General features: G+C 37.9%; 1 protein-coding gene across 1 annotated transcript in view; it reads left to right on the top strand.

Annotated features, from left to right (window-relative positions):
* The window catches only part of CDH23 (cadherin related 23), a 2,508,764-nt gene that overhangs the window by 2,143,464 nt on the left and 352,590 nt on the right, over positions 1-12,710 (top strand). The window contains exon 30 of the mRNA XM_044056944.1: positions 11,298-11,467. Coding sequence (XP_043912879.1) covers positions 11,298-11,467 — 170 coding nt within the window. The remainder of the gene's footprint in view (positions 1-11,297; positions 11,468-12,710) is intronic.

Below are 12,710 nucleotides of genomic sequence, written 5' to 3'. Positions count from 1 at the left end.
ACACATGGATAAACTGAAGGGACTCAGTCACTTCTCTAGTGTATTTCCATAGTAATTATAATCCTGTACTACCCCATGGGAAAATTAAATTACTACTCACTCTCATCCAGAGACTCACAATATAAAAAAAATCCCTTGAATAATGATATAGGAAAATGAGGTTATATCCTCTTTACAAAAATGCAGTCCTGTAAACATGACATATCTACAGAAAAAAAAAAAACTTTAGTTCCATCAGACAGACAGGCCTTCTTCTCCATCACTTAGCACAATTTTACATTACATACCCCAATCGTCCTGCTACCCATGGTGGTCATTTCAGATCTTCTGTTTTCCTTTTCTGCTTCTGTTGCTCTGTGACTCAGGCTATAATACGGACGCCACAGAGTTTGCATCAATAACATCTTCTGTTGATAAACTGAGGCATTAGACACATACATGTCCTATTTCTTTGCTATTCAAGAGACCCTTCTGGATTTCCTAATTTATGCCAAGACCTTCTCAAAGAAATGTACCTGTGGGTGGTGTGGGCAATTAATTCCAACAGGTCCTATTTAGGAGGGGCTATGAGGAAGAAACTCATCAGGTCCCACATATTGTTGCTGGACCACATTCCTAGCTGACTGTATAATCAGAACAAAAACAAAAATCTGTGGCCACTTTTCCATATTGTTGACAACATAGTGTGTGCTTGAGAGCCAATACAACTCATCTCCATTGTAACCCCACTTACAACATATTCATGTCTGATCTGCATAATTAAGTACCTCCTCCTGATTTCCAAAAGTGCTTTTTGTATCTTGTAGTTGGATACTGTATGCTTCACCTGTGTGTAGATAACTGCACATGGGCTTTCAAAGCAGCATCCCTTCATCACATTTCATCATTTACTTTATATGAGACAGCAAACGCAGTGCATCAGGTTCATAACCTGTTCAAAAGAGTCCTTCACAGTATGGACTAACTTCTAAACTGGCTGTTAATGGAACACACCTGTAGCTATTTCAATAGTATAGTCAAAATTGCCTTTCAAAGTGATGTCCTTTATTATATTATAATACCTAACTCATAATAAATTCAAATTATTTATTTCTTCAAAACTAGTGCTATATCTGCTCTTCAGTGATGTGGGTAAAAACCTTTACATATGTCAGAAAATCCTGTACCTCTCAGGTCATAGTTGCACACCTCGTCTTTAGCATAATCTCACCACAATGTAAAAAAGGTATTAGAGCTTTCACTTAGGAAGACATTGTCAGTATCCACAGGTTTGTAGCAGGGTGGTCAGACTATCCAGGTGTCTGTCCCCACCTTTCTTCATCCTGCTATACCCAGGTAACTTGCAGCCACTGGGAAATGTTCAGCTTTAACTCCTAACTCAGGCACTGTAGTAGATACATCTCCAGTGATCACAGAATGAATTAATTTTTATGAAACACCTTAAAGTCTAACCATGTAATACTTTTCTCTTCTTTTTGTTGTACATTAATTTAAGAAAAAGTAATGTACTTTAGTTTACTTAATCATTCCACAAAAGACTGTGACAAAACATTTCAACAAACATATGGCACACTCAGCAGCCCTACTTGGAATGGGATTGTGAAATGTATTCCTGAATACCTCTAGGGGAACGAACTAAAAAACAACCTCTATACCCCATAACAGATATTTCAACCTAATCCAACCCCCTAAAACATCCCACTCCCTAACCCAAAGATCCTCTCCGTAACCCTGAGTCCCTTCCCACTCTATAGAGCTCAAATCCCCCTCACATTTCCTATACCAAAAACTCCTTTCCCCACTTGCTCCCAATCCCTTAGCATGGCTGCTACACTTACTTGACTCAAACTCAAATATTGTGTTTGACAAACCTGTGTCAGCTGCTGGCCTAATGTCATATTCCAGTTTGCAGCAATTTACTCAGCCTACAAGATGCTCATGTCTCTGCCTACAAGACAGTAAGTTTTGAGTGCTTCAGACTCGAGCACTTGTAGAACACCCATAAAAACATACAGGAAGTAGTAATGTCCTGTTCACTGCACAATATACTGTACCTTATTGAAGCAATTTAAATGTCATTGAAAGAGTAGTTTAGTGTGCTGCTTTCTGTAAAGCTGTCCTCGCTCTGTTTTTTGACAGGAGAATCACTGTAGGAATCTGATCACTGTAGGAATCTGTTCGCTATTTGCCATTTCCCTGTTTGCTTTCTCTTCAGTAGTGATTCATATTTCCTTTGCAGTGATATGAAGTGCCATCTCAATCATTTGACTACATTTTTTTGAAAAATCATACCATAATACACTCGCTGATCATATTAAAAAATTTCTTGTGGTGCTGTTGGAAGATGCTTATTTATAATAAAAAGCTTATTTTTCAATTCTTCACTAACGGCTGTATGGCTCAGGCAGATAACCAGACTTGATGTGTGCTGTGAACCCGGATTCCTTTGTTCATGCATGAGGTACGGCATGACTCCTGCCTCTGGGACTGCGCTGACTGAAAGACTTTCTGACTGGCATGCTTAACTTTTTTCCTTTATGCGGACAAAGCGTCATCACTAACACATGCTGTCTCATTCACTTGTAATAATAGTGTGTGGGTGTTTATTACCTAATATCTCAAGGAAACATCTACATGAATTAAAGCATATTTTGGATATTGCACTGCCTTAGTTTAAATGGATGTTACTAGACTGAAAATGAAGGTGGGTAATTTCTACTTTTCAGAATATTGAAAATGAAGTGCCCTGCTTTTCTACTTGGATTCTTTTTTTTAATACTTATTTATATAAACAAACCTGTTTGTAGCTGATGTTTATTGCTCACATTTTAGTCTGTTGTTAGCTGACTTTAAGGTAATTTTAAGTAATCAGACTTTATTAATGCTAGCAGAAGCTTTTCTACTTGGATTCTTTTTTTAATACTTATTTATATAAACAAACCTGTTTGTAGTTGATATTTATTGCTCACATTTCAGCCTGTTGTTAGCTGACTTGAAGGTCATTTTAAGTAATCAGACTTTATTAATGCTAGCAGAAGCAGAGTCCCTTTATTAAGAGCAGTTATTTAAAGTTAGAAATGTAAGCACATGTATGACACCACCAAGGTATCCTCAAGAAATCAACTGTCTTTCTTAATATGGTGGGAGGCACCCACCCAGGCTAACAGGCTTGCATCAGTAAAAGTTACACTGGACATACAACTGCAGAATACAATACAGTGTCTCTCGTATCTAACCTGTCCAGCGGTTAGCACATTTAGGATGTAGAGCATTTTCCAAAGCATAAGCTTTTGTAAGTAGGACAACATATCACCCAGCCACGTGAATGGAAGTAGAGAGAAAGTAAAGCTCATGGAGTACATACTGAATTTTGCTGATTACCTAAGCCATATAAAGTATACAAAAGTTAAATATCACATTTACTACCTTCACAAAGGTAATTTTCTAATGAAGATCAATTAGAGCATTTAGAGATTTATTTATTGTTTGATGCAATCTCTCAAAAAGTCTTCAGCTCATTTTTTAATACGTTACTGACACTTTGCCACCATGTGATGAATGCTTTTACCCATAAACAGTGGATTTCTAGGCATAACCTTTTATAAAAATGAAAATAGTAAACAGTTTTGAATACAGCAAAAATCATCTTACAAATCTGGTTTAATACATCCTCTATGACTATCAGGATGCAAATGTAGCATTAAAGGTGACATTTGTATCCATACTGTTAGGCATACTCTCTAAGTCTGGGGACCTAAACATGGTTAATAATACTTATGTAAAGACCCTTGTGTCAGGCCTAAGCACTCTGTATAATAGCACTGATGTAACAACAATTGTTTCAGAACTAAGTAGTCTGGGTGATAACACTAATGTAATGATACTTGTGTCAGACCTAAGCGCTCTGGATAATGTAACACTAATGTAAAGACCATTGTGTCCGGCCTAAACACTCTGTATAATAGCACTGATGTAACAACAATTGTTTCAGAACTAAGTAGTCTGGGTGATAACACTAATGTAACGACACTTGTGTCAGGCCTAAGCGCTCTGGATAATGTAACACTAATGTAAAGACCATTGTGTCTGGCCTAAGCACTCTGAATAATGTAACACTAATGTAAAGACACTTGTGTCAGGCCTAAGCACTCTGGATAATGTAACACTAATGTAAAGACCATTGTGTCAGGCCTAAGCACTCTGGATAATAACACTAATGTAAAGACACTTGTGTCAGGTCTAAGCACTCTGTATAATAGCACTAATGTAACAACAATTGTTTCAGAACTAAGCAGTCTGGGTGATAACACTAATGTAAAGACACTGGTGCCAGACTTAAGCACTCTGGATAATGTAACATTAATATAAAGACAATCTTGTCAGGCCTAAGCACTCTGGATAATGTAACACTAATGTAAAGACCCTTGAGTCAGGCCTAAGCACTCTTGATAATGTAGCACTAATGTAAAGACACTTGTGTCAGGCCTAAGCACTCTGGGTAATAACACTAATGTAAAGACCATTGTGTCAGGCCTAAGCACTCTGGATAATAACACTAATGTAAAGACACCTGTGTCAGGCCTAAGCACTCTGGATAATGTAACACTAATGTAAAGGTCATTGTATTAGGCCTAAGCACTCTGGATAATGTAACACTAATGTGAAGACACTTGTGTCAGGCCTAAGCACTCTGAATAATAACACTAATGTGAAGACACTTGTGTCAGGCCTAAGCACTCTGGATAATAACACTAATGTAAAGATGCGTGTGTCTGGCCTAAGCACTCTGGATAATAACACTAATGTAAAGATGCTTGTGTCATGCCGATGCACTCTGGGTAATAAGACTAAAGTAAGGACACTTGTGGTTCCTCTATCTTTGATGCCTTTGAAAGAAAGAGGAGCACCACTATATACCATTTATACTTCACAAGAATAAACTTTACTAGTTTGTCTGGCAGTTTGCACAGAGGATTAACGCTCTGAGCTGTTACCTAGCTGTTTTTCTGCAGCCTAGAATACAGGGTTTGAGTGACTCCACCTCTGTTTGCTTACTGTGCGACCCCAAGCAAGTCACTGAACCAGACAGTGGGTCACCTTGAAAAGGGACACTTGTATTCACTCCTGTGGTACAGAGGAATAAAGTCCTAATTGCAACCATGTCAGCCCATTGAAAATCGAGGGAGCAGGGGAGGAAGATGGCAGAGAGCAGCACATAGCTCACCCATTTTCATAGGTGGGAGGTGACATGGCACATTGCTTGGGCCACATCCAGTGGGAAGTCTGAGTAGTGCAGCCTGTGGACTCTGTGCCATTAAGGCATTCTGCCATGGTGTGGCCATGTAGGTCAGCAGACAGTTACCAATACTGGCAGTGCTGGCATCCTTCAGAAGCTGACAAATGGTGTTACAAGCTCCAGCAGCTGGGGAGGGTCTCTGATATCCAAATGGGTGATCTCCTTACAATCAGCTCTTGCCTCTCAGGAGAATGAATAGTACTTAGATGGCTGGCACTAACATGATGAATGGGCTATGTATATCACACGGGGACTGATGGTACGTAGGCAGCCAGGGAGAAGGAATAAAAAAGGGACATTTTTGCTAGGTTAACAATGTGACGTAAATCATTTAACCACACAGTGTTTCTGGGTTGCCCTTGAAAAGTGACACTTGTGTGGTTAACAAATTGTAATGAATTTAAATAATAATAATAATAAAGTATCATGGATTCCTATCATTTGTTGATGGGGGTTTGTATCTCTTTTTACTTCCACTCCACATGAGTGCATTTATGTCAGTCATATACACTCATGAAATATTGCAATCAATGCTGCTACCTCATCAGGAAATGGGGGGGGGGGGGGGTTACCACCTTTTCTGTGAAAACTGTTTTCTCATGTTACCTAGACTCCCACCATTCTAATTCTGTATTTTAAGACTATGTCCTTATTCCCATATTTTTTGAATGTGTATTCATTTTGACTATTTTTAGGGTCACTTAAGGTACACACTTGTTTCTTTCATATCCTCCCCTGAATCTATGCTTCATGATTGTACACATTGAACTTATTATTAAATTAATTTTACAGAAGATCGGGCAACTCTGTCCTCTTACTTCATTTAGGTTATGAACTTTAGATGGTCTAGAACCTGACTGTCCTGCTATTCCAGAAGGTTTCTTTATCTCAGCCAACTTAAATAACCAAATCAAATCTAGATATACAACAGGTATGGTAATTGTATCATACCTGAATTAAATGTGCTGTAAATTAGAACAATTAACCAATAACCATCATCGAATACTTTCCTTTTGTGTGATATCAAGGCTGGACAGCTACCAATCATTATTTAATTTGTCATAGTCTGTTGCATTTTAAGTGTACATAATACATTTTGAAAATAATATGGGTCTAGTGATTTCAGCTCAGTTTGCAATATATATGTTAGGTGGGGTTCACCAGCTGACAAGAAGCAATATTCTTGGTGATTATGGAGGGTGTACATTTTTTAATTTATCTTATCTGAATACTTGATTGTTCTGACAATGTCTTCCTTAGGAGGAAAGTAAGAGTTGCAAGTTCTCACTGTGACTACCATCTGTACCAGTCATGTGTCTTGGTCAAGAAACTTGATGTACAGATGACTAGAAAGGATCATTATGATAGCTGGTCTGGGTCTGAATAACTGGATTGGCACAAACCACTTCCCTGTATGTTAAGAATTTCTGAGGCGATGGTCAAAGTAAGCAAAAGGCAAATTGCTGCATGTTAAGGAATTGAACTGAATAATGAAGGCCATCAAATGTACATTGATTCATTATGTACAAGGCTCCGAGTCCACTGATGTTCATTATGTACAAGGCTCCGAGTCCACTGATGTTCATTATGTACAAGGCTCCGAGTCCACTGATGTTCATTATGTACAAGGCTCCGAGTCCACTGATGTTCATTATGTACAAGGCTCCGAGTCCACTGATGTTCATTATGTACAAGGCTCCGAGTCCACTGATGTTCATTAAGTACAAGGCTCCGAGTCCACTGATGTTCATTATGTACAAGGCTCCGAGTCCACTGATGTTCATTATGTACAAGGCTCCGAGTCCACTGATGTTCATTAAGTACAAGGCTCGAGTCCACTGATGTTCATTATGTACAAGGCTCCGAGTCCACTGATGTTCATTATGTACAAGGCTCCGAGTCCACTGATGTTCATTATGTACAAGGCTCCGAGTCCACTGATGTTCATTATGTACAAGGCTCCGAGTCCACTGATGTTCATTATGTACAAGGCTCCGAGTCCACTGATGTTCATTATGTACAAGGCTCCGAGTCCACTGATGTTCATACTAGTGCTGGACTACATTAGCACTTAGGTTAAAAGGGACAGATGTACACAGTTGCTGTATACAGCTGATGTGGCATTATGAGCAGAGTCTGAACAGCAAATTCAACAAATGATAGAGGCATGGAATGCAAAACTGAAGGCACATGGGATAAAACTGAGCACAGACAAGACAGCTGTCATGACAGCAAATGAGGGAATCAAAAGATTCAAAGAAACGTTACTGTCATTTAGGACCACACAAGTGTAGCCTAAACGAAATTACAAATGTCAGCTCAGGAGAGAAATGCAGTGCAAATAAGGTAGATACAGCGGTATCAAAGAATAACATAAGAAAGAAAATAGCACGTATGACATGCAAGAGGTAGTTCACATTGCATAAACAGATTCAATACCAATTCTGCAGTTATAAATAATAAATAAATGCCCACCACCAAACCCCTAGACCGTTAAGATAGAGAATAAATAGAGACTAGTGAATAGCAGCTGTTTGGTTACCATATTACACTTGTTAACCTTAGATGTGACTCAGTATAGCCATCATATTGCATAATAGTAATGCTGGCGGTAATTACTCAGAGCAGCAGGATTAAATGAAAAAAGAGGCTTCAGTGTATCATGTATTATGGTTGGTGTTTGTATTAATAAGTCTCACAGCTGTAGGATAAAACTGTTCCTGAATCTGGTAGTCCTACAGTGGAAGCTGCAGTACCTCCTTACAGACGCAAGTTGTGAGAACCAGTTGTGAGCTGGATGGGTCGAATCAGCAAGTATTTTATAATCAGAAAAAAAAAACTAAAAATTGATACAGAACAGTAAATGGTGAAACAGATTAACACATTCAGGTACCTGGGAAGGGAATTCTGAATAAGGAGGTCAAAGCTCGAATCAGGGTGGATGTGACCAACTGACACAGAATGTGAGAGGTAGTGCATGATAGAAGAATACCAAATAAGCTGAAAAGTAAGGTTTATAAACAGTGGTGTGACCAGTATTACTGCCTAGTATGAAAATGTAGGCAGTGAGGACAGAGTAGCTGAGGAAGCTAGAAGTGGAGAAGATGATGTGCCTGAGACGGGTGGGACAAAAAAAGAAATGACAACATCAGAGCAGAAGCTAAAAATAGCTCCATCTGCAGAGAAGGTCAAAGAGAACAGACTGAGAGACTGGCGCGTGTGCAGGGAGGTCAGAGATGATTTAGTGAAGAGGATATGTGAGAGAGAGGAGGAAGGCAAGAAGAAACGAGGACATTCAACAAAGACATGTATGGATGGCTGGATTGTATGAGAAAAGACCTACAACAGTCGGGCATGACTGTCACAGAGAAGGTAAAAGAGTGACATTGAGTCAATAAAGATGGCAACAGTTAACTCAGTACCCCAGCACCAGGTAGGAAAAGGGGGTTGATGATGAAAACATTATGTACAAAGCCTCCCCTATGTACTTCAGCTGTACTCATCCTATTCTATAGAGGTCATTTCCATTTGACACAAGTAAAATGGTGAGGTCATTTGCATTGCTCCTCCCAAGGCAATCTGTAATGCCAAGAACATTATTAAACTAATCACGAGCAAAAGGCATCACAAAGTGCTTTATTTTTCTCTTTTCTAATCCACAATCCATTCTTCTCTGCACTAGCTCTTTCAGTTCTAGCAGTATGTCTCTTACTCACCAATAACCAGCTATTGACTTTAATACTCTTGGTCTATTATTTCACGATATTGAGGAAGTCATTTCAATAATGAAGACCAGTCATGAGCCATTTGAAAACAATGTTGTGATTTTCTTGGTCTCTGTACTCACAGATCTCTGAAGATGGAATTATATTTTAAATGAAAGACATTCTTTTTCATGTACACATGGGTTCATAGTTTCTTACTAGGCTTACACTCCAGGGTACAATTGAGGAGCCTAGCCCAAATTCCCAGTTGCCCATAAGCACTGACTAGTGGTGTGACTTGCACAAGGTCATACAGTGGGCAAAGAAGAGATGAGGGAATCAAACTCTGTACCACAGGAACTGCAGCATCCTGCCTTAATGCTCTCTCCCAACTGTTTGACTAAATATGAAATCCTGAGAGGAGTTGACAAATCAGCTCAATCCATTTGCCTTATATCCTCAGTTCCTTAATAAGGTTAGCTGCAAAAGCATACACATTACTACAGATATATATTTTTTCTTTGATTTAGATATGTTCCTGATGATCTTTGTACCATACAACAATGTCACTTATGTCCTACAAGGTGCATTCAGAGTGCCAAACCTTGTAAATGTCTATAAACTAAGAAAAAAATTATAATTTGTTTCACAAAAAATGGACCTCTTGCTCTCCCTGCTCGCATGAATGAATGATCTCCACAATTTAATTTGCCTATAATGTTAAATCTGGGTCCATGTATTTCTCTTGAAGGATGCTCCCCCCACACAAAAAATAGCATTATAATACAATGGACAATCAAAAAACCAAAAATAAAATAAATCAAAAATATTGAAAGTTTTAGAATACATGAGATACTTATCTGGATCTGCAAGTCTGTTACTGTTAATGAGTCCACTGTCTCAACCTAGTGGGGAAGGAATGTGCTCTTGGTGAAGTCAATGCATCTGAGGACTTTTTGTAATACTTCATGCAATCTGTCAACAGGACATTTCATCTCTGATTCCATCTAACCCATGCCTTGATGGGTTTCACTGCCATGCAGACATTTCTTACTTTGTCTACCTGTGTTGTGTCTGTCTTGTGACCAGAAACAACATTCCTTGTGATAATTCAATATTTCTGTAAGGCCAGTACAAGTTATGCAGCATCCATTTTTTTGTGTTTTATTTTTTTATAAAATACCTTCATATATATAATCCTGTAGCACATTTTTCTTTATATGAGTGGGCTTCATCTGAGCTAATTGGGGGAGATGTTTACAAGTTTCTGACCTCTGCGGGTGCTCTCCATTAATAGATGAGATATCAACAGGCTGCCAGACTGTTATCAAATTTAATTAAATTCTTTATATAGTGGGTGTTCAATTAAGAATGCCCAAAGAAAGATAGCCACTCAATTTCCAGAAGTAAATGCAATTAACTCTTCCACAATGAGTCCCTAAATACATCTATTTTGTGTACTTGCTGCTTATCCTGTGTTTAAGACGTCTATATTCCTTCAGAAAGTGTCCAATAAGTAGTGTTATCACTGGAAATAAATTGCTTTAAAAAAAGCACACATTTTTGATGAGGGTGTAAAAACAAGCAGTATTTCAGTATAATTTGGCAAGATTGGTGCAAAATAAAACTGCAAGTCTTGTAATTGTAGCCATTTAACTGTGGAATTTGTGTGTGTGTGTGTGTGTGTGTGTGTGTGTGTGTGTGTATATACATACGTTAAAGTCTAAGTTCCACTCTTTCTCTGTGATAGATCACTCTTGGGAGTCACTTGTTGTGAAAATGGTTGAGGTGTTTGTCACAGACACAAGGTGCAGGGTTTTATTTTCACCTTTGAAGGGGAAATTTATTAGAATTAAAATGGCCCACAAAGACAGCTAGCCTAGTACTTAATCTTAAAATCTATATTAATAGCAAGGTGGTACAAAGTTGGGGGGTGCAGCCCCCTCTTTGTAAAATCATTTAAAAGGTGTAACAGTGAGTTTTACAGTTTTGTCATTTTTCTGTTTCAATCTCAGTCAGGACACACACTAGCATGTTTCACACTTTTTAATAAGGATTCTTTAGAGAGACAGCTTGCCTTCAACAGCATTTAGTACTGGTAGCAATTTCAATGCAGCATTTAATCCAGGATAGTTGACACATATATTAATAAAACTTCGGTTGACTGAACATAGAGAATAGCAAATAAATATAACAATTAGGTAATGACTGTGTTGTAGTAATGGTCCTCTTTAATTTACTAAAAGTACATATTTAACATCATATAAATACTCAGTCTCTACTCTTATTCTATGCAGGGAAAATTATTGCTAACAGGACTGTGGATTATGAGCAAGTACAGTGGCTGAACTTCACCCTCAAAGCCATGGATCGTGGCACCCCACCAAGGTCCACGGAAATTCCTGTATATATGCAGATTGTGGATGTAAATGACAACAACCCTGTCTTCAACCAGCTCTCTTATCAGGTAATAGATATGTAGCATGAACAGCAGAGAAATGGTACTGAACAGAGTTGCTTAGAATTTGGCTTTCTTAATCTACATAAAAGAAGAATAAGATGGAACTTAGGATTAAATTGTTATATCATGTACCAAAGTGCTTCCAAATTTTTAATTTTCTTGTCTCAGCATGATAACTGAGTATTGGAATTATTGCAGACATTAAGCTTTGAGTGTCAAGCTTTAACTGTTCCTCCCCTTACATGTTCTATACCATCTGTCCATGTTAACTGGCTAAGCCTTGACATGTAAAGTACATTAAATGGCTTCAAGTTTTTCCCTTTGTAAACATTCCAAAGTAAGTAATGTTCAATACTTTAAACTTCTGTATTTGAAAATATGAAACAAGTAAGATAAGGGTTGTAGAGTTGTGAGCACGTTGGTCTCTACTTTTAGTTCCATAATAGTGTGCATGATCTACATGTAGGACTCTGAAAAATAACGTTGGTCTCTACTTTTAGTTCCATAATAGTGTGCATGATCTACATGTAGGACTCTGAATAATAACGTTGGTCTCTACTTTTAGTTCCATAATAGTGTGCATGATCTACATGTAGGACTCTGAATAATAACATTGGTCTCTACTTTTAGTTCCATAATAGTGTGCATGATCTACATGTAGGACTCTGAATAATAACGTTGGTCTCTACTTTTAGTTCCATAATAGTGTGCATGATCTACATGTAGGACTCTAAATAATAACGTTTCAGATTGTTTAAATATATATCACACACATCCCCATTTTTCAGAAAAAAAAAATATTTTTTAAGTATCACATTTATTTATCATTCACACAACTAATAAGCACATTTAATTTATACATTCTTATTTCTGAGGTCCTGTCAACTCAAACAGCATCAGTGAAAAATTAAAATAAATTTAAATCGACTGCTGACAATCATTCCGTAAATATTTATGCAACGCATGACTATTTGCATAATTACAGTATTGCTAGTAACTATTTATTCCCAGTGCAACAATGCAAGCCTTGCCCACGATGCTCTTCTCAGTAACTCATTTCTAAAGATCTGTAAAACTAGAGCACTAGACCCTAATTACATCTCAATATCCATGTAAGACAACCACTTCCTGCAGGATTACCAGTTTACAATAAAGCATTCATCTTGAAAATCACATAATACAGAATCCTACCAAATTTCAGATTGATATAATAAAAAATAAATCCACATTTCCTGTGAGTGGACTTACT

Source organism: Protopterus annectens, chromosome 14.part0 (assembly GCF_019279795.1).
Source record: "Protopterus annectens isolate FY-2018-M chromosome 14.part0, PAN1.0, whole genome shotgun sequence".
NCBI lineage: Eukaryota > Metazoa > Chordata > Ceratodontiformes > Protopteridae > Protopterus > Protopterus annectens.
The sequence above is the reverse complement of the archived record's forward strand: the minus strand, read 5'-3'. Positions and strand labels throughout refer to the sequence as shown.